General features: G+C 36.0%; 1 protein-coding gene across 6 annotated transcripts in view; it reads left to right on the top strand.

Moving 5' to 3' along the window:
• CCDC18 (coiled-coil domain containing 18) overlaps positions 1 to 21,343 on the top strand; it is a 28,626-nt gene that overhangs the window by 5,939 nt on the left and 1,344 nt on the right. For 4 of the 6 annotated variants that reach the window (XR_012652056.1, XM_075038985.1, XM_075038986.1 and 1 more), the window contains 18 exons: positions 433 to 529; positions 1,302 to 1,423; positions 2,988 to 3,297; positions 4,686 to 4,789; positions 4,898 to 5,058; positions 5,742 to 5,962; positions 6,716 to 6,826; positions 7,634 to 7,765; positions 8,558 to 8,692; positions 9,270 to 9,347; positions 10,826 to 10,942; positions 12,257 to 12,424; positions 12,872 to 13,014; positions 13,479 to 13,642; positions 14,507 to 14,720; positions 15,315 to 15,429; positions 16,477 to 16,593; positions 17,084 to 17,227. Coding sequence is in view for 5 of the 6 variants with exons in the window: in XM_075038985.1 (XP_074895086.1) it covers positions 433 to 529; positions 1,302 to 1,423; positions 2,988 to 3,297; positions 4,686 to 4,789; positions 4,898 to 5,058; positions 5,742 to 5,962; positions 6,716 to 6,826; positions 7,634 to 7,765; positions 8,558 to 8,692; positions 9,270 to 9,347; positions 10,826 to 10,942; positions 12,257 to 12,424; positions 12,872 to 13,014; positions 13,479 to 13,642; positions 14,507 to 14,720; positions 15,315 to 15,429; positions 16,477 to 16,593; positions 17,084 to 17,227 (2,653 nt within the window). In the remaining variant the exon portion in view is untranslated. The remainder of the gene's footprint in view (positions 1 to 432; positions 530 to 1,301; positions 1,424 to 2,987; positions 3,298 to 4,685; positions 4,790 to 4,897; positions 5,059 to 5,741; positions 5,963 to 6,715; positions 6,827 to 7,633; positions 7,766 to 8,557; positions 8,693 to 9,269; positions 9,348 to 10,825; positions 10,943 to 12,256; positions 12,425 to 12,871; positions 13,015 to 13,478; positions 13,643 to 14,506; positions 14,721 to 15,314; positions 15,430 to 16,476; positions 16,594 to 17,083; positions 17,228 to 21,343) is intronic. The other 2 variants (XM_075038987.1, XM_075038988.1) reach the window with 2 other exon arrangements.

The following is a 21,343-nucleotide window of genomic DNA, read 5'->3' as shown; positions in this document are numbered from 1 at the left end:
CTTGCATAATTCCATCATGAGAGCTCCTTTCAGTATTAAAATCTTTTCTAGTTTCCCTTAAGCAGTTGGAATTTTAAGGAGCACCCCTATCTTCTGCTTCCTTATCATGCATGCTATCCCAGTCCCTAAAATGGGCTTTTACTGGTAGGGACAGGAGGATGATTTGAATCAAACTCTTTTTGAAGGGGAATCAAAAGTGTTTATTTTTACATTCTTAGTCTTATTGGAGTTTTGTTTATGTTAATATGCAAAGATGATATTTAAAATTAATTCATGCCTTGTGAAACTTTTTTTATTTAAGGCTTGGAAAGTTGGAAGAAGAAATATAGTTACCTGGAGCAGTTAATTTGGTGGCTGTTCTTAGTAACTGGAGGAGATAGTTACATAATGACTGAAATTTGTGGTTTTTAAAATTGGTATGCTTCTTTGCAGAGCAGAACAGCAAAGAAATGAAGCTTTGTTGAATGTGGAGGAGCTGACAAGAGCTTTCAAAAAGTATAAAGAGAAAATAACTGAAAAATTAGAAAAGGTAGGAGTTTTTTCTTCACTTGTTTTTGCCATGCTATTAGGATTTTGTTTCTTCCAATTAGCTGGGCAGCAAACAGCAACAGGTTCACCAGTGGGTCAATTGTTTCTGCTTGTCAGTGGCAAAGTCTTAAGCGAGGTGGGACAGGGTAAGCAACTGTTTGTGGTGATAACTTCAGTTACCCAGTTTTAAATTGTCTTCACGCAGTCTGGACGGTCTATGTCATTGAGGTATCTTAATACTGCTGGTGGGTTTTTTTTGTCTCTTACTTGCCAGCTGGGAATTTTATGTTTTAAAAGTATGTGATACTTTTAGAAGAACTCTGTTGACTCCATCTGTATAACCTGCTCAATGAAACATGAGCTAGAGAAAAGCTAAGATGAAAATGAAGTAATCTCCCAAAGTTCCAGTGGTCAAAATTGTTAATGCTTCCTGCCTTGTTGAAGGAGAAAATACAAGCCTGAGGCAGTAAGGTCTTACAGAGAATTTTTATTTTATTATACTTCTTTCCTTATGGAAGTAGATTGCCAACCACAAATATGCCCTAAAATATTAAAACAAAATAACATTACTTTTTTCCTAAATGACAGAAAAAAAAGAAAACTTCTTTGCCCCTCTCTTTTTCTTTACAACAGTGAGGAATAGAACTTTCTATAGGCTTACCTGAAAGAAAAAAAGAAAGAGCAAAGTGTTTATAGTATTCTTTTAAAAAAGCCTGTTGGCCATGGAAGCTTAGATTATTGTTGTACAGTAATGAAAAAAATTGCTTTTTAAGGTTAAAGCTGAAGAAGTAGTCTTGGGAAAACGTTTAATTAATTGTGAAAAAGAAAAAGAGAAGATGAATGAAAAGTGTGTCAGCTACAGAAAGGATCTAAACATCCTAGAAGAGCAATTAAGGTAATGCAAAGGCTTTTAAAAATTTCTGTACATTTATTTGAGAAGAAATTGCATGTTACAACTGGCACTCTGAACATGCTGCTCAATTTGCATAGTTCAAACCAAATCACGACCAGCATCAGTGAACACTTAGGATCAGTATTGGCAGTACAACAGACAAACCATAATGCTAAACAGGTAAAAAATGTTAGCATATACTTACAAATTTCTAAATGCTTTTCTGTAACTAATCCTTGAAAGTTCTAATCGCACGCACTGCCACATACTCACAGTAACACGCAACACCCCACCAAGCCTTCTGGGAGCATAGGTTCCCTTGCCCGCACACTGCTTCTTTGGGAGATGTGGGTACTCTGGCTTTCTATATACCCGTTCTGCTGCCTGCAGTCTGCTAATGTACATGCCAATGAGAAAGCACCCTATTAGTTCACTTACACTGCCAGGTGTGAGTCCCTACTTGTTGCACACCATATTGTCAGTCCCTAGCTAGGATGAAGGATACTCTTGGCATCCGCTGGGGAGGCTGTGCTCAGGCCTGAACAGAGGTTGTGATACTGACTGCAACTGCTGGAAGTGTCAGACCAGGTTTGGACTGCTACTCTGTCCCCACTCCAAGGTCTTTTCCCACTGTTACAAATTTTTATGCTCCTTGTATGTTTCTTTTCAAGCTGAACCCCCTCTTTGTTTCAGAAGTCTTTTGGTAATTCCCTCATTACTTCAATGAGGGAAGACAACCATCAGCTAGTTATCTTTAGCATTATTAGGTTTGGACAAACACCACCTCAGACAGTTTTGGGTATCCCATTCACATGCGCTGTCCAGACTCACATTCCTGTCTTAACAATTGTTCTTTAGACCATTTTGGCAAGGGTGGGCAGTGTCTGAGCACCCTTACACTAGCTTGAGCCTGTTTAATAGCTCTCTGCTGATGATGGGTGTCTTTCCTCTAGACTGCCCTCTTTTGTCTGCTGACTTGCACTGGGTTTGGCATTCATCAGGACCTTTGCTAAGCTAATTCAGTTTACTAAATCAACAGGTACCTAAAAAAGTAAATAATTTGTGATGGACTAAAAATACAGTTAGCTCGCTGTGCAGTCAGATATGAGGGGAGAGAAGAAATAGGACCCCTTCCTCTCTTGTTAGTAGCAGAATGCTAGACTAGCTCAGTCTTAGTACTTTATCTTCATCCATTGTGATTTTAGGTGTCATTATTTTATCTTGTTCTTAAATTTCCTTGGCTTCAGCACAGTTAAAGGCACCTTCATCTATTACCTACCAGTGACTCTCCTGATAATGCTTAAAACTTTATTAAGTTGCTTAAGAATGAGCAGTAGTTTATTCTCTCCATTTGTTTGCTGATAGCAGTTTGCATCTTGGTCCTTAGGAACAGTGAAAGCTTAGTAAAGCAGTGAAAACTTTTCTGTCCTTTGTATAGACCTAATCCTAGATTTTGAGAGGGATGAAACTAGTAAAACAGTGTAGTTATGGTGTCTCCTTCTAGTAATTTTAATAATGAAAATCTTCTATGTTGAGTTATACCTTTTAAATGGATATACTTTTTTAGGCAATTAAAGGAAGAGAATCATAGCACAAAAGAAAAAATTAAGACTCTAGAGGCAAAGAACACTGACGTGGTATCAATGCTGACTCGGTCTGATCAGAAGATCATTGAGCTTGAGAATGAACTTGGTGAAAAAGAAATAGTGCTTAAAGAGAAAAATGCTCTAATAAGTGAAAATGCAGAGCTGAGAGCACTTACTGCACAGCAACATAACTGCTTGAAATTATACCATCAAGAAATTGAAGACTCAAGGGAAGAGCTCAACATACTAGAAACCATTATTTCCCAGTTGTGTCTAAGTACATCTGAAGAGGTACAGTAACTGATACATCCTTAAAAATTGTATTGTGTCTCTTAAACAATTCGAACTGACATTGCATGGGAATCCTGTGATGTTCTTGAGAAATAATCTGAGTAAAATATCTTTGGTTTTCAAGATGCATGCATGACATGTTTTCTTAATTTAAATATTTTACTTTTGTCTTCTCATGCAAGAACAAGGGATAGGTGCTTTCAAATTGATTAATCAGCAGGCATTTAAAACTACATTTTCCGTTCCTCTGTTCTATGTCTTGATTCTTCAGATGTATGTATATTCTCTAAAACATGATGATGTCCTATTATATGACGCAGAGATTCTTCTCAGTAGGACAGTATGACATTTCCCATACAGCAGACACATTTCATCACACAGCTGGAGTTGATGTGTTAACCTCAGCAATGGAGAAATTAGAGCAGGAGAGGTGTTCATAGGAATTTTTTTTTCTTTCTGGGAAAGAGAAGGCACACCTTCCCTGGCTGTAAATGAACTTTTGTTTACCAGGATGAACCCTGGCTTATGAGCGTGAAGCTTGTATTGGTGAAGTTTATCACTGAACTGACTGTGACTGGGAGAGTCATGTAAAAAACCCAAAGTTGTGAACTGACTAGGGTTAATGGAGGAACGGTTTGGGAAGTTGGGAAGGGCTAGAGAGACATACGGGGTCAGGAGTACAGATTGCATCAGGTATTGTTATTTTTGAAGTATGAATGTGAGTAGCTGTAATGAAAACAAAATCAAACATAGGCTTTCTGTACGATAAGTGTGCTTTCTGTATGATTTTGGAATGGCCAAAGTGACCTCTGCTGAAGAGAATACAGTAATTTTGAATAAAAATTATGTTTTGGGCTGTTCTGACCATAGAACAGAAGATTTTCCATTTATTTGGAAGAGCCTTAAAAATTGGTTTTGGGCCCGTTTGGAAAATACATTTTCTGGAAGAATTTGGGATTATTCTAGTAATTGAATGAAATATTCAGAAGCTCTCTGTAACTTGAGGAAAAAATGGTATTAAATGCAGTCATCGAAATCTGAAAGGAAGCATGATGTGTAAGAAGTTCAAACAGTGGAATTAGCGATAGTATCTCCATTTATTTAATTTTTCATAGCAAAAATGTTCATGCTTCAGTACCTGTACAAAGATACCTGAAGGAATGGTCTCAGTTTCAGAGGACTTTAATGCCTATAATTTCTGCTAATGTGAGACAAACCTGCAGTGCTTTGCAAGCACTTACGAGAATCATTTTAATGATCAAGTTATCCAAACTTTTAACATCCTAGTGTATGTGTCTTTATATGCTAGTGTAACACATGAATTAATCATGCTATGAAGCAACAAAAAGTCAATTTTGCACTGATCTTGGTTTTCCCTTAACTTTTAGCTTAAATGGCACCACTTGAAACACCAGCTACCCAGTTCCTCAACAAAAGAAGCTCTCTCTGAATCTTGTTTTGAATCGAATAAACCTTTGATTGCAGACCGAAGGTATAGCTTTCTGGTTACTGAATTATGGCAAGAACAGGTAGATAATAAGGTGGTATAGAACTAGCATGTAGAAAGAACTTTAAATAATTGTCTCCTCCTTTATAATAGCATTAAACTGGCAATGAAAGAAGCAGAAATTCAGAAGCCTTGTGCAAACTTGACTATCTGTACTGGAGCTGAGCATCTTTCTAATGATAATGAAGGACAAGAAAATAGCAGGTTATGTGGCCTGGAAATAGAGCCTGTCAAATTGATCAGAAGTCAAGGAGGTAAGCCTACCAAAATAGCTGTGCAGTTCTGTCTGATTAATACAGAGAACAGGATTTTTTTTGGTGGTGTTTAAGTTGTTTTTATAGTGTTTTTTCAATATATCTCTGAGCTAACAGATACGGTTTGGTTGAACAGGGAGCATTTTGCCACCTTGGAATTCTGGAAATTGTCATGTTTTCCAGGCACAATATTCTTATTCCTTTTGCTAGTTACGTTACTTGTTCAGCAATATCCAAGCTACGAGCTGTGTTGAAATAGAACCATGTATTTTTTTCTTTGCGCAGGTTATGCTAAGGTTTCCATATTTTCTTTGATTCTTTTCTCTGTATCCTGCTGTTGCAGAATTTCTGCAATTGTTTCTGTGATTACTGTTGGGACTGCTCCATGAAATGACTTCAGGACACCTATAATGATGCTGTCTTCAATTTTTAATTTTTTTTTTTTGTCAGGTTTTTGTTTGTTTGTTTGGGGAGGGTTGTTTGTTTTCATGAATCACAGTTTTCAGTTAGATTACGGGGGAAAAAAAACCCCAGTCTTGTTTCTGAATATGATATGTGTTAGTTCAATATGCTGTCACTAAATTATATTTCTCCTCTCTTTGGTTTGTATGATTATTTGCTTGAGTGCTGGTTTGTATGTTCTTTTATAATTAATCTTAAATTTATTTTTTTCCTACTTTGAGAGAGGAGAACATGTCAACAGTTGGCACTTATCAGCAAACAATTTGAAAAGGAGAGGCAAAGATTCCAGAAAGAGATAGAAGAGTTACGCACTAAACTGACGAAAGCAGATGATGTGAATTCGTCTTTGAAGACCAGCATGGCTCAGAGAGCCAGTCAGTTTCAAATCATACAGGAAGACCTATTGAAGAAGGCTTCCAAAACTAGTAGCTTAGAGAGAGAAGTAAGTTTTTAGCAGCACTGAAAAAATACGTCACTTTTTGTTTAGTTCAGTAATCAAAGATAGTTAAGACAAGTTATGGAAGAACTGCAATTGCCATATTAATTTTAAAATCTGGCTTATTTAAGAAAAATTGGTTTTTTTTAGTTGTCAGAAATTTCATTTTAAAGCTGATATATAGTTAGTGGGCTTTACTACTACTATTTTGATTTGTTATGTGGAAAATATGCACAGTCTTGTTGTTTTGGTATGGTTGAATTAATGTCTAATCTTAAGCAATAGGTGTTGAAGGAACAGTTGTATTTTTCCTCACTAAATGTTAGTACAGTTGCCAGAGATTAACATCATTACCGGAGAGGCACGAAAGAAAGAAATTAAGCTTCAGCTAGCTCTTCTCTGGTTGAGTAAGTTAAAATGCTTATGTTTACATTCTGGTGGTAATTTGTTTATAGAATTCCAGCACATTGGGATTTGCAGTATATCCTAATAATGGCCATAAATGTTGTAAATCTGTAATAGCTAATTCCCTCATATGGCACTGATAGTGATCATGAATTGGATAAATTTCAGGTAAATTGTTCTGAATTATTCTCTGTAAGTAATAAATTTTAATAGATCATTAAAAAAACAATTAATTAAAAATACTGGGAAATAGTAGTAGCTGAAATTGAATTGGTGGTAAGAAAATACATACAAATACTTGAATAAACCCAAAACAGTTGTCTTCATGCTGTTTTGTGCCATATTTAATTTCAGGTAACAAAGAAATCTTCTCAACTTTCTGCGCTTGAGAAACAGTTGGAAGAAAAGACTATTGCTTTTTCTGCTGCTGCAACAAGAAATACTGAGTTGGAACAGGAACTCATGGTAAAGTGTTCTCAGTGAGAAACTACATTTATGTAAAAAGACATAAATGGACATTAAAGTTTAAGTTAAAACAGTATTATTCCACGTATTCAAAATGGATAGACTTTCAGTTCTGCTAAACAATCTGCAGTTTTTAGACAGTGCAGTTTTTAAAAACTGAATCTTGCTTCAAATAAAACATCCCTTTTTTCCTGCTTTTGAACATGGTAAGTTATTAATGGACATGTTACTTTTTCCTTGTGATGATATGTGCAATGAAAATCTGGTCCTATTGAAATCAATTGTAGCATTGCCATTTGTTTCAGTGAAATATATATAGACCTGTGAATAAAAGAGTCTTCTAAATGGTAATAAGTGAAGAGGGTGGTCTAACACTTGGAGCACTGTAAATTCTGGTCTGGGTATTGTTACGCAGACTTCTTTAGTTTTGGGAAGTGGTCTAAGGCTGCTCAAAAAGGAAGCTACTTATGCGGTCCCTTTCAAAAGAAAACCTGTATTTTAAAGATTCCATCTATCCATGTGAACACAGAATTTCTTTTTGTCTTTGTCAGAAGTTCCTTGCTCCAGTTGCTATAATCTGTGGCAGTAGTCCACCTTGCCAGACACCTTGTCTCTGTGTAGTGGCTGCATTTAGTGGGATTCTCTATCTATGTTATAGGTGTGACATCCTTTGAGATGCTGTGTAAACCCAGTATTTTCTGGGTTGTTCTTTTATGAAATCTAGGAACTCGGTCATCAAATAAAACACTATTTAATTTCACAGCTAAATATTTTTATTAAGTCCTTTTTGTTGTTGCTGTTTCCCAGGGAAAAACCAGACGCATTCATGAGTTGGAAACAACTATCAGTGAAGAACATGAGCAAGTAACTTCTGCTTTTGAAAAAGCAAAGTTGGTTCACCTTGAGGAGCACAAAGAGATGGAGAAACAGATTGAACTAGTAAGACCTTCTTTTTTTGCCAGTATGTATGATTGATATACTCGGTAACTTTTTTCCTATGTTAATTTGTCTTTGTAGTAATTCTGAGGCAGATGTCCAATTAAAAAGTTGTATTAAAAACTTATCTCTTCTCCCAACTTTTCCTGATTTTAGTTCACTTTCCATCTAACACTACACAATCTCGTAATTTCCCTCCGAGATACCCATATCCTCTTTTCTGCTCAACTGAAGAGAAATAGGGACTTAGGAAGAATACTGTTGTTCTTCGCTCCAAACACCTAGCCAAAAAAAAAAAAAAAAAAAAGTATAGTGCTTTTGCCTACTGGGGTTAAACCATGACAACTTCTAACAGTACTCTCTCATTTGCTGAACCTCTGCCAGCCTGAGCCTTGTGAGCATCTGTGTTCAGGGAGAACTGTTGGTAGGTTTTTGAGGCCTTAGAGAAGAATCCTGTTGCTTCATGTGAGTAGAAATATAACCATGGCCATTTCTAGCTGATCAAGAAGCTTGTCATCTTTTACTAAAGAATGTATGCATGTCTTACTGTCTTGGCTGATGACAGACAATTACACTGCCTGCCCTTGTTCTCTTGATTCTCCTCTTGCTTTAAAATACTAAGTATGGGATTTCTTGATTTATTTTTTTTTTTAAGACTGTGCAATACTGCTGATTGCAGGAATGTATTTACTTTTTATTTTTAAAGTGATGGGTGAATAGAACTGAATGACATATTTAGATGCACGAATTCTCTGAAAAAGCTTATTAAAATAATAAACCATTAATTACGGGCAGCTTCAGACACAGCTGGAGAAGAAACATCAACAATTCATTGAACAAGAGAAAATAATATCTATTTTGCAACAAGATGTTATACATAAACAGCATCGCATTGAATCATTGGATGGGCTGCTGATAGAAAGCAGAGAGGTAGGGTTGGCTCTTGACTTTCTTTAAATGCAAATCAAACGAGTGACTAATAATGATAAGCATATCGATAAACACATGGAAAAACTGGAGAAAATGAAATATACTTATGTTTTTGCTTCTTAATTCTTGTTTGAATAATTGGCTGAATCTAGTGTAGTCCCCAGCTACTACTACGATACATTGTACAAACTTAAATGACCTTTCATTATTTTCTTTATCAGCATTCTGTTTATGCCTCTGGTTTGCAGCTTAGACTTCTCGCTCTAATCAAAGGAAAGAGATCTGGATAAAGAACAATTGCATCTATTCTGCACTAGGTAGAAACCCAATAATGTTCTATTATGGCAATGTTTTATTCCTTTTAATAATTCCTGCTGCTGCAGAATATGAAGGGATACCTATCAAGAACCAAATTCACTTCAGAGTACGATGTACACAAATACAGTATACAAGCAATTGTGTTTTAAATACACTGATATTTTTTTTCCCCCGATTCTTGGTATCAGTTTTTATTAGTTGAATTGCTGTTACTATATTTACATTTTGTTCTCTTGAATAAAAATATGTGTACAAACAGGAAATGGAAAATCAAAATGTCAAGAAAGATCAAGGATTGAAGATGCTGAAAAGTCAGCTAACAGAAGAAACAATCAAAGTTAGTGAGCTCTCTAATTTTCAATTATTAGTTTTAAAGTTTGCAGTAATGGTGTATTTTCTTTTGTTCTGAATAGAAAAAATACATTAAGGCAGCTTTATAGAAATTTATCTCGTGTAAATATTTCAGAAGTCATTAAGCTGAAGTCTTTGCTTTTTTTTTTTTTTTTTTTTAATTAAAAGAAGTATGGTGAAACCCACAGTAAGAGATTATGCAATGAATAATTGCTTTATAAAATTACTGTAGTTACAAATAGGGCAGATTTGTGCTGCTTGTGCTCTTAAAGTAAAACACTGTCTAACAAAGATAATGTTATGTGGGTTATTGCCCTAGATACAACATGATTTTAGATATATGTGATACTATAATATTGGTCATGTTTTTAGCCATCTATACCTCTTCCTAGTGTTTGCCTGATAAATATTTTCCATGCAGCACTTGCAATGGTTTTTTAATAAAACATTGCCATATGGTGATTTACTACAGTCAGGGTTGAAACAGTATTAAATCTTTGGGATATCACTAGGAGATGATCCTAGGAAATTAGCTGGTAGCATGCTCTTTCTGAACTTGTGTTGGACCAGTTTTCTATCCAAGTGGCTAGTATTTGGGATGTTTTCCAGAGATTTAAAATTAAGACCCATTATCACTTCGCTTCAAAAAACCTCTTGATTTGGGTGGGGAGAGCGGTATACAATCCAATATGGTTTAGAAAACTGATAGTATTGAAAGCATTAGCCAATCTGCAGCTAAATTCAACATAGTTCTCGTTGATGAGAAAAGTCATCTTAGCATTGAAACCAACACTTAAGAAAAGTTTAATTACTATGGCTTAAGACCTCTGGGGGTTTGTTCATTATAACTTTTATCTAATCAAGGTTCTAAGATATTTGTTAAGGATTACTCAAATCCAAATTAATAGTAAAAGGGTAAAATAGATTAACAGTGTTGACATTGCTAAAAGCTTTTCCTTTCCCTTTTGGTAGAACTCAGGCATTGTCTTTCAGTGCAGAAAGAAAAAAAAATGCTGCTTAGTAGCTTTCTGAGAGGAATTGTATTAAGATCTGAATATTATTTTTGAAAAAGACTTGTCACAATTCACATACGATGATCATTCCAAATTTATTTATACAATTCTATATGTAATAAAATGTGGATTAATGATTTGGTATTGGGCATATGTTTGCTTTTAAATTCTAGTTACTGATAAATACTGGAATATCTTCTCATCACTGATAGTCTTATCTGATTTAAACACCGTCTAAAGTATTGTAATTTAATTTCACATATAATTTTAATTTCTGAATACTATTTCAGTTTTAAAGTTTATCAAAATCCTCCAAGCCTGTTTTAATACTCTTCAGATAAAAATGTAGCTTTTCAGAAATTTTACACAAAGATGTTTTTTAACACTTTTTTTAGACTAGTTAATAAAAACCATGCCATGCAATATTAAGGACTCTGTTACATTCAACTAGGTGAGACAACTTGAGTCAGCACTGGATGTGTGTAAGGAAGAAATTGCACTGTATTTGAATCAGTCACAAGAAAATAAGGAGATATTTGAAAATCAGCTCCAAAAAAAGTCTGAAGAGGTAACAGCTTGCTTTAACAAGTCTTCTGTATTGCAGAGAACACTTGTTAGGAACGATTTAATCTAAAACTCCATGAAGTAAGAGACAAAACATTTGCAGCAGGAACTGTGAATAGGAAGCAAGACTATACATTTGTGAGGGTAAAAGGGAAAATCATAACTAAGAAACACTGGATAAGCTTAGGGAAAAGAAGTACAAAGATAAATGAATTGTTGAAAGCAGTAACAAAATCAGAATTAAGTGAAAGAAAGCATTATCTTGGAAAAAAATGGAGACAGCATTATTGCAGTATAAACTTAGGTGCACATAATTGATCTGTGTTTCAAGTATCTTATTGGGGAAGAAGTCCTGGACATGAGAAAATTTTTACTTCAAGGCCCTGAGTTTTATCACACTTTCTACTACTACATGAAAGCAAGGAAGAATTAAGTTTAAATATTATTAGTATGAATTTTTATTTGTGGGGATGCCTAACCACATGAACTAATTCTCATAGCAGGCTGTTCATGTTGGTGCTGCCCTACCTGCTGAGAGATAGGCTCTAGTCAACTGGAGATTACTAGACCCTGTACAGGAGTAACTGCATGGAAATCTATGGTCTGTGTTACTCATAAGCCTGTGATATTTACTGCTGCTTTCTAAGCCCTAAAATCTGTTGTTCTTATACTGCATATAAAGAGATGGGATACTGCGTGAAACTCAAGGGTAGCAAGTGAGGCTTTGTAATTGTGACCAGTGTTTTCATAAGTGGCAGAATCACTACTTCCCCTTTGGGGTGAGCAGTTAGTGATTTTTTTTTTTTTTTTGAGAAAATTCTTGGTATTCATCACTGAGAAATCAGACTATTCAACATGTGATAAGTTAGGCACTCAGAATTCCTGTTTTTTATTGAAATGACTGTTGTCATAGAGGCAGAAAGAAATAGGGGAGGCTCAGAACAGAACCTCAAGGGGGAAACAAGGGCTTTGAGAAATAAAGAAGAGTGACAGAAATAAAAGTAGTTCCGTAATTTAGAAATGAAAAATCTTTGTTCTGTATGTTTTTAAGGTACTGACCAGTTTAGGTATATTTAGAAAGCAAGAAGTAAAAAAACTGGGGCTGACAAATTACTTCTGTCCTCACTTTATAAAGCACAACTCAGTGATGAATTATGGTATGTGTTATGTACTGTTGAAACTGTAATGCAACTAAATTCAGAGCCAGAAGTTTTATGAATAATAGGTGTGATTCTGTGCTCATTGAGACTGAAGAGAATAGCTGATGCAAGTGCAAATAAAAATGTTTTATTGTAATGGAAAATAAATGTGTTTTCAGGTTCGTTATTTACAGAAAGAAATAAAACTAAAAGATCAGAATATTCAGGACACAAGTGAACAAAATATTCTCCTACAACAAACTTTACATCATCAGCAGCAAATGTTACAGCAAGAAACTATTAGAAATGGGGAGCTGGAAGATAATCAAATTAAACTAGAAAAACAGGTACAGTATAGTGAGAAGTGTCTACATAAAGACAGATTATTAAATGCTTTTTTATATATTTTTGTAATACCTTTAAAATCTGAATGTTTCTTTGGTAACTGAGTTGGTAAAGAGTTCAGTGGTTGGTTTTGTCTTAAACCAGGTTCTGTGCTATCAGAAACTCTAGCTAGCATTAGAGGGGCTAAGTACTTGGAAAATCAAACCCTAGACTGCAGTTAAGGAGAGGTGTATTGAAATTCAGAAAGTTGAATCTTGTTATATTTTCTAGAAACTATTTGTCTTTCAAATGTGACTGCAAAGTTCTAGTCTTAAATTATACACAATTTTAGACTCTAAAGAAATCTGTTGTGTTAAAACTCTTGCTATGCGAGTTGCAAGACAAAGTTGTATATTTCTTTGGTATGTAATTTCAAAGTACCAACACTTCTTAAATACCATTTTAAATAGGTATCCAATTTGGAACAAGAGCTTCAGAAGCAGAAAGCATGTGCAGAAGATGAGTTGAGAAAGGTAGAGGAGAAACATCGCCTAGCTGCTCAGGAAGCAGATTTAAACAGACAGAAAGTGGATGAACTTAATGGTACAATCAGGTAGGTTAGAATAACTGAGAGGTATATTCTGCAGATAGACATATCAATAAGAAAAGGCTGCTGTCTGAAGTGGTATTCAGCTATGTAGTCATACAGTTTGTTCTCTGTATGAGCATAGACTGGAAATCAGAAGGGAAGTTATCTAGCAGAGGCATGACTTTCTGGAACAGTCTTCCAGTGGAATTAATGTATGTCCCGGCAACCTATTTAGCCTTCAGATGGCACTTCATAATGCAATTCAATTCATAAATATATCAAGTTGCTTGTAATTCTAGATACTAGTTCTAGGAGGGCTTGGTAGTCTTAAAGAATATGGTTTTGATTGCAGGAAAAGCCTACTTAACATTATGTTTTTATTGCTTTTTTATGCACAAATGCTTGTCATCTTAGAGCATGTAAGGACATAGATATGTTGCTTTTGTTATTACAAGGTTCATTTTGTCCTGGTTGCTTCTTCTATTTAGACAAATTAAATTGGAGATGGATCAGTGCAAGAGTGAACTTACTGGTATGGAAAAGGAAGTAGTGCAATTAAAACAAGATGGTGAAGACAAAGCAATGCAGATAAATCAGTTGGATATTATTTTGGAAGAAGCACGATCAGAGCTCAATGAAAAGGCAAATGAGGGTAATTTTGCTATTTTGTTTCTCAAGCTTCCCTTCATCATGCTATTTCTCTGTATGTATTAGAGTAGACATTTTAATTTTTCCTTTTTCTGCTGTTGTTTTATAATCAAGTCCATGAGAGTAAAAATATGATAATTTTGATGGAGAGATTACTTTTTTCTTAATGTGTTGGTAATTCCATAGTTTTTAAAAGAAAGAAAAAAAAAAAAAAAACCTAAAAAAACCCGCACACCCCCCCCCCCTCAAAAAAACCCACAAACTTTTTTTTAATGTACCTTTACAAAGTCTCACTTCTGTGGGAGGTACTTTTACCCCAGGTGAAATGAGTAAGTAGTTTTATCTGTAAATTGGTAATGCAAATTCTTAATGTGGTAACCAAACAATACATGTAGATGTAATAAAGGCACATGCTATTTACAAAAATTCAGCTCTTTAAAACAAACAGAAAACCACACAAGAGAGTCTATGGAAATAACAAACTTTCCAACCCCTCCTCCTCCATTTAATTTTACCATTCTTTTACCTAGAGGTTTTACTAGCAGTTCTGCTTGCATTTTCCATAGCACTACATATTCAGTTACTGTGTTGTCTCTGTACTTTCTCCTTGGCCAAATATTTTTAGGTATATCCTCATATTTCAAGTCAAGTATAGATTATGAGCTGAATAAAACCAGCCAGGACTTAGGTGACATGAAAACATTGTTGTATAACCTCAGAAGTCACTGTTTTTCTAGATTTTCCTAAAAATAGTGATACTGAAAATTGATTATGACCACAAGTGCTAGTAGGCAGCAGTGTTGCATAAAGACTCGGACTTACTGATGATTAAACATTTTGTGTTTTGTGTTGCGTGTGTGTAAAATAGTGAATGATTTACAAGATAAGCTGCTTCAAAGTGAGACTTGCCACAGGGAAGCCTTACAGAAAATAGTAGAACTAGAATCTGCATTAGAGAATGCCCATGGAGAATTAAAAATCACTTCAACACAGCTTCAGGAATTGCAAGATGCATTACAGAATGCACAGTCCTCTCTGGAGAAGAAGCATGTTGCTATCATGGATCTAACAACTGAGCTCAGGTAGGCTGTTATCTTTTCCATCACAAAAATTTAGTTGTGTTAGTTTTTTGTTAGGAGTAGCAAGTAGTTTGGATGGTCTTTTTTTTATCTTCTCAGCAGCTCTCTATGATTTGTAGGTGGTTTGTGGCTGTAAGATAACTTGATACACTAGCTCCTCAGCTCACTTTAAATTTCTAAAAGTGGTGCCGAATTCTTTTTTGGGAAATCTGTTTTAAAATCTGCTAAAATTATCTTCTGAATCCCAAAATTGTGAAATAATTGTAAGAGGAATTACTTTCTTTTATAGTGAAATTGTCCTGTTTCCTTTCTGACCATAAATTAATGTTACTTTCTTCTGTACTATTATTTTTTTAAAAACGTGTTGTCCTGATAACCAATTAAATAACTTGAATAATGAAGTTATTGAGAAATCTCCACCTGGAATATAGTTAGCAGAATTATTTCATTTGGGTTTGTCCTTTGCAATCAATTATTTGATTCATGTTTTAGAGTAATTTGGCTTTAAGTAAGTAATAGATCTCATGATTTCAAGCTGGATACTTGAACCTAAGCAACTGAATGCGCAATAAGCAATTAAACATATGAGAATTTCAGGTACTGCAAGGGAGAAATTGAAGAAAAAAAGCAAGAACTCCTTGACATGGACCAGGCATTGAAAGAACGGAATTGGGAACTGAAACAAAGGGCAGCTCAGGTCAGACCATTTCAAGTATGTTAATGACAGTTATTCCTGTTATGTAGTAGATAACTTATAAAAAGTCCACTAGGTTTAATTGCCTTCACACATCATTCCAAACTGTACTGTTAATATAGCCACAGTGTCAACCTCAAAACCAGCTGTATGTTGCTGAAGCCTTATAGTACCAGGAAAATCAGGTGGTGTTTCCCTAAGGGAAACAGGTTGTGTTCCCTCGTGAAAACCTGTCGCATAGTTCTTCCTTAGTAATAAAGTTACAGGACAACTGTTGTTGTCTTGATGTTTAAAACAAAGGAAAGATCTGCACTGAAGTGTGCTTGGAGGTGATAGATTTCCTTTCCTTGTTTGCACTGGAGCATATTAGCTCTAAATCAGCATCTAAATATGAAACAGTATCTTTGTTATGAATACATTTCTGTAGCTCACTTGAAATGCTTTCAGTCTTTTGGTCTGGCTTCATGATTTTATCTCCATCATGGAAAAACTATTCTGTCACTTATAATAAGCTTTCTAATAGGTACTTCCTGCAGGAGTTACCAGCCTTTGTATCCAAGACTATTTGAGGTGCAGAGAGAAGGAAGGGTGGGGATTTAAAAAAAAAAAATCTGTTCAAGGAACTGATACTGTAAGGAGGCCAGACCTTCCAATATATTCTTGCCGCAGTACCCTGTGAGCTGCTCCGGGAATTCATCAAAGTGATAGGATTTCTTTTGCTTTGGCAAAATTTGGCACTTTCTAACAAGATGTATTAGTATACTAAGCTACTCATTACGTTCCGTTTAAAGTGAGAACTAGTTTTGTGTTCTGTGTACCTGAGAACCAAACATACTTAGTTATGGACTTTTTCCCGATTTTCCCCTATTCTCTTTGTTTTGGCCCCTATTTTTTTAAACAAGATAGCTAGGGTGCATTTTTATATTGACTGCTTGAGACAATATTCTTGAGACTACAAAGGATTAGTTTCATTCCTTTTGCTGTCATATTTTGTAATATTGCTTCTTAAAATCCGCATACTAGTTCAAAATAAAATACTGTCTTTTCTTCCTTTTTTACCTCTAGATTACACAGTTGGATATGACAGTTCGTGAACATAGGGGAGAAATGGAACAACAAATAATTCGATTAGAGTCCAATTTAGAGAAGTCAGAGCTAGCAATTAAGGAATGCAATAAACAGGTAATTCTTGCTTAAATTAAAAAAACAGTTTCCCTAACAAAGGGCAGTTAATTCTCTGAGAAAGTCTGGTCCTAGGACACAGTAGCTGGCCAGGTTTAATCTAGAACAGTAAAATTGTTTCCTTATTGTAGGGAGAGAGAAGGGAGTACCTTAATAGTGTACCAGCAAAAATATTTTATGTTGTCAATTAAAACTAAAAATTTTGCAGGGAAATACCAGTATAAAAATGAAAATGTGGGGGTTTTTTTGTTTTGGTTTTTTTTTTTTTTTTACTTGATACAATATAGCTCCCAAATTGGTGGTCCTTTATCCATTTGATAAAGGAAAATATTGACAAAATAAAGATAAAATAGAAAATTGACAAGAGAATACAAAGTCAGAGGTAACACTGATGGTATTGGTGAGTTTTGTTTGGGATGTTGGTTTTTTTTTTTCCTTGTCCTGATTTCAGTAAAATATCAGTTCTGATTTAACTGCATTTTCTGTTCAGATTGAGAGCTTAGAGAAGAAACTTCAGCGTTCTAAAGATGAGCTTCGTGAAAAAGAGTTTGAATTGCTCCAGAGAGATCAAGAAATAAATCAGCTGAAGAAAAAAATAGAAAGAAAACAACAGAGCCTAGAAGCTCTTGAAAAGGTAAAATGTTCCTTAGATACACAAAAAATTTTTACTTTTTAATACCATTCTCATAACTGCCTACAAGAAACGATACGATGTCTCTTTAGAATAAGTGTCATTACTTTTCCCCAAGTAGTTGTATTGTATATCCTGGTGTTTGCTGAATCTTAATCCCCTAAAGTTAAACCAGTTTAATGATTTAAAAATTACAAATTTAATGGCACACTCTTAATTGTCTGCTTTGTGGAGAAATTTGAATATTGCTTATCTGTAGTAACCTGATGTTCTGGCTATGGGTGTGATCTTCCATGAAATGAAATGAAACAGTATGCTGTATGATAAGAGCTTCTTATGACTTGGGTAGCTATCTTATGAAAATAATTGCATCAAAAGAGCACTGAGATTTAGCATGCTTATAGGAAAGAGAAGAGAGAAATTTTTGGCATGGTGAATGGGAGCACACAGATAGAACAGAAAAGGTAGCTAATTTTACTTTACGAATGATATAAATCTTTGGTTTGGAGCATGATTCAGTCACTACAAGTACAAGTGCCATCTGAGATAAACAGGCTTTCTGCAGAAATAAGTTCATTAAAAGATGCTTGCCAGCTAAAGGTAAACGTCAAAACTGAAATGGTTCCTGCCATTTTGATTATGCTGCATTTGTATGTTATTTCTTTCCCTAGGATAAGGTATTGGAGAAGTCTTCTTTCTGTGTAGTCACCAAAGGCATTTGATCTATATTCTAGATCATGGGGGCTTGGCTGTCGCAGCTGAATATGAAAGTTCTTTCACTGCAAATTAAAGCAGTGTCAGCTCTTCCATCTTGATTTCTGTTAAAGGTTATTTATGACAGTTGAGAACAGGACAGTGCCTGCTGCTACCCTGTGGTGGGTTGACCCTGGCTGGATGCCAGGTGCCCACCAAAGCTGCTCTATCACTCCCCCCCTCAGCTGGACAGGGGAGAGAAAATATAACAAAAGGCTTGTGGGTTGAGATAAGGACAGGGAGAGATCACTCAACCAATTACCGTCACAGGCAGAACAGAGTTGACTTAGGGAAAATTAACTTATTTATTGCCAACCAACCAGAGCAGGGTAATAAGAAATAAACCCAAATCTCAAAACACCTTCCTTCTACCCCTCTCTTCTTCCCGGGCCCAGCTTCACTCCTGGATTCTCTACCTATCCCCCCCAGAGGCAGAGGGGGACGGGGAATGGGGGTTATGATCAGTTCATCACACGTTGTCTCTGCCACTTCATCCTCTTCAGGGGCAGGACTCCTCACACTCTTCCCCTGCTCCAGCGTGGGGTCTCTCCTACGGGAGACAGTCCTTCACTAACTGCTCCAGCATGGGTCCCTTCGACGGCATGCAGTCCTTCAGGAGCACACTGCTCCAGCATGGGCTGGAGCACACAAGTCCTGCCAGAAAACCTGCTCCAGCATGACTCCTCTCTCCACAGATCCACAGGTCCTGCCAGGAGCCTGCTCTGGCGTGGGCTTCCCACGGTGTCACAGCCTCTTTCAGGCAACCACCTGCTCCAGTGTGGGGTCCTCCATGGGCTGCAGACGGACATCTGCTCTGCTGTGGACCTCCATGGTCTGCAGGGGGACAGCCTGCCTCACCATGGTCTTCCCCACAGGCTGCAGGGGAACCTCTGCTCCGGCGCCTGGAGCATCTCCTCCCCCTCCTTCTTCACTGACCTTGGGGTCTGCAGGGTTGTTTCTCTTGCATGTTCTCACTCCTCTCTCCTGCTGCAGTTTCTGTGCCTGCCACAACTTTTTTTCCCTTCTTAAATATGTTATCACAGAGGCATTACCACTGTTGCTGATTGGCTTGGCCTTGGCCGGCGGCAGGTCTGTCTTGGAGCCAGCTGGCGTTGGCTCTGTCGGACACAGGGGAAGCTTCTAGCACCTTCTCACAGCAGCCACCCCTGTAACCCCCCCACTACCAAAACTGTGCCACACAAACCCAGTACAACCCTTCACACGTACCATTAACATATTTCCAACTTTTCCTAAGACTTTGGGGATGATTCTGAAGGAAAGGATTTCCTAGCTAGCCCCCGTACAACTGCTGACTAGACCTTTCCTTTCCAGACAAATTTCCTTGTTGTTATTTTTGCTAAGGAATACCATGTAAGGGGAAGCCCAAGAATGATACAAGAAAGGCTTTGAAAATAGACCTACTTCAGTCATGTTCCTTGAGAGACCTGGAATGAAGGAAATTAAATGTCAAGTTTATTTTCATTGTAGTTAAGTACATAAAACACTGGATTTTGGAAGCATTCTGCATAAAATATGAAATACATTATAGAGGTGTTCTGGCTCCACTTAGAATATGATATGGTTGCTTTGTTTAAAAGTTGTGTATATTAACATGATGTAAGAAAAGGCTTTCTCCATTAGTAACACATTGCAGACTGACTGACCAATGTTCCACAGAAACTTCTGTCCTAGTTCTAAAAACTCAATTACCTAATCTCTCTGGGGAAAAGGGGTGGTGTTTTTGTGTGTGTGTGTTTTGCCCAGGGGTATAGTCTGTCTCACTCTTTTTCCCCTTAATACACTACCTTCCTTGCTTATTACAGGAAATGTATTAATTCGGGGAAGGAATTGTTAGCTAGGGTTGATTTCTGTCCTGGTCCACTCTGCCCTTTTGGGACTCATGAAATAACCAGGTCACAGATTTTTCAGTTGAAGTGTTCTGTGTTCTTACTCTACTTTAATCTGCAGTGAAGATCTTGTAACAATACAGCACTCTGCTACCCTTAGAATTTGTAAGTGTTCCAAATAAAGAAACTGGAAACATCTTACTGAACATTCAGAGTAGCTTTTTGATTTTTCTGGGAAATTGAAGTAATTTCCTTTATTTAGGAAAAAAAAAGAAAAGGTCAGATTTGACTTATAGCAAATTAATCTTTTGTGGCCACAGTTCCTTACTGAAATGAGAAATAAAATTATGTTAAAAATGGTAAGTGAAGTAAGACAAAATTAGGGATTACAAAGATAGATTTAAAAAAATTACAAAATTTTAATAAAAGTATACATAGTATAAAAATAATTAGAAGTTATTGTAATAATCTTTCATTCATTAGCTATAAGCTTATTATGTGCTACTTAGATGCCTATGTACTCTATTTATAGTGTTCCTCATGAAGAATAAGCATCTAGCTTAAACATGAATAGCTACAACATAATCACTTTTATATTTATAATTAACAAGAGCCATAGTATAATGTGATGTTATGAAATATTAGTGGCTGATATGGCCTCTGTTGTGCCACAGTGCTGGCTAACATAAACATAGCTGCTGTGTTTCATATACTAGAGAGGCCATTTTGTTGATCACCTTATACTCCTGTTCAGATTTTCTATAAATGAACTATCAAATAATGAAGTCCAGCATGTGAGCCTGTTTTTTAAAGGGGGGGGGGACGACACACACACGTAAACCTCTAGAAATTAACAACACTCTGCCTCCCCTGCCCCCAACCCCAAACATAGTGTGTTTGGCTGCATTTATTTCTGTATATGATAGAAAATCCAGGATACTTACATTAATGTTGATAAGATTTTCTTCACTTTGTATTGGTAAAAATCATAGGCTTTTTTCCTCTTGATACCTTGATACTGTTGATAGGGTTTTTACAAACACTTCCTGAATTGTTAGAAACTTAAGTCGTTAGGAACTTAAACATAAAAATGCAGTTCAATGTGAAACCTTAAGCCTTACACAGAAGCATTATTTCAAAAGGCAGTGCTCCTTTAAACTGTACAAAATTTTTACAGGGGTTTGTATATGAAGATTTCTTCTCAAAATATTCTGCATAATATTTTCCTACTTATCTACTATAACTTAATATATGTTGAAAAATTTGTAAATTATGCTCATTTTGAAAGCAAATGCACTTCAATTACAAGAACAGTGAACAAAAAATACATTAATAACTTCAGTCTAGGAGGCAGAATTTGAGAAAGAAGCCATGGACTTGAGACACACAGCTAGTTTTCTTGAATTTGTAAGATAAATCTTAATAATGAAAAGTAATGTCTTGGTACAAATGGCTTTAGATATGGTAAATTGAGTGCAGAATTTTAAAGGAATGTTCTGATCACAGATGTTTTGTTTCA

The sequence above is a fragment of the Buteo buteo genome, chromosome 10 (genome assembly GCF_964188355.1).
Source record: "Buteo buteo chromosome 10, bButBut1.hap1.1, whole genome shotgun sequence".
NCBI classification, from domain to species: Eukaryota; Metazoa; Chordata; class Aves; order Accipitriformes; family Accipitridae; genus Buteo; species Buteo buteo.
Note: the sequence above shows the minus strand (reverse complement) of the source record. Positions and strands in the feature narration are given on the sequence as shown.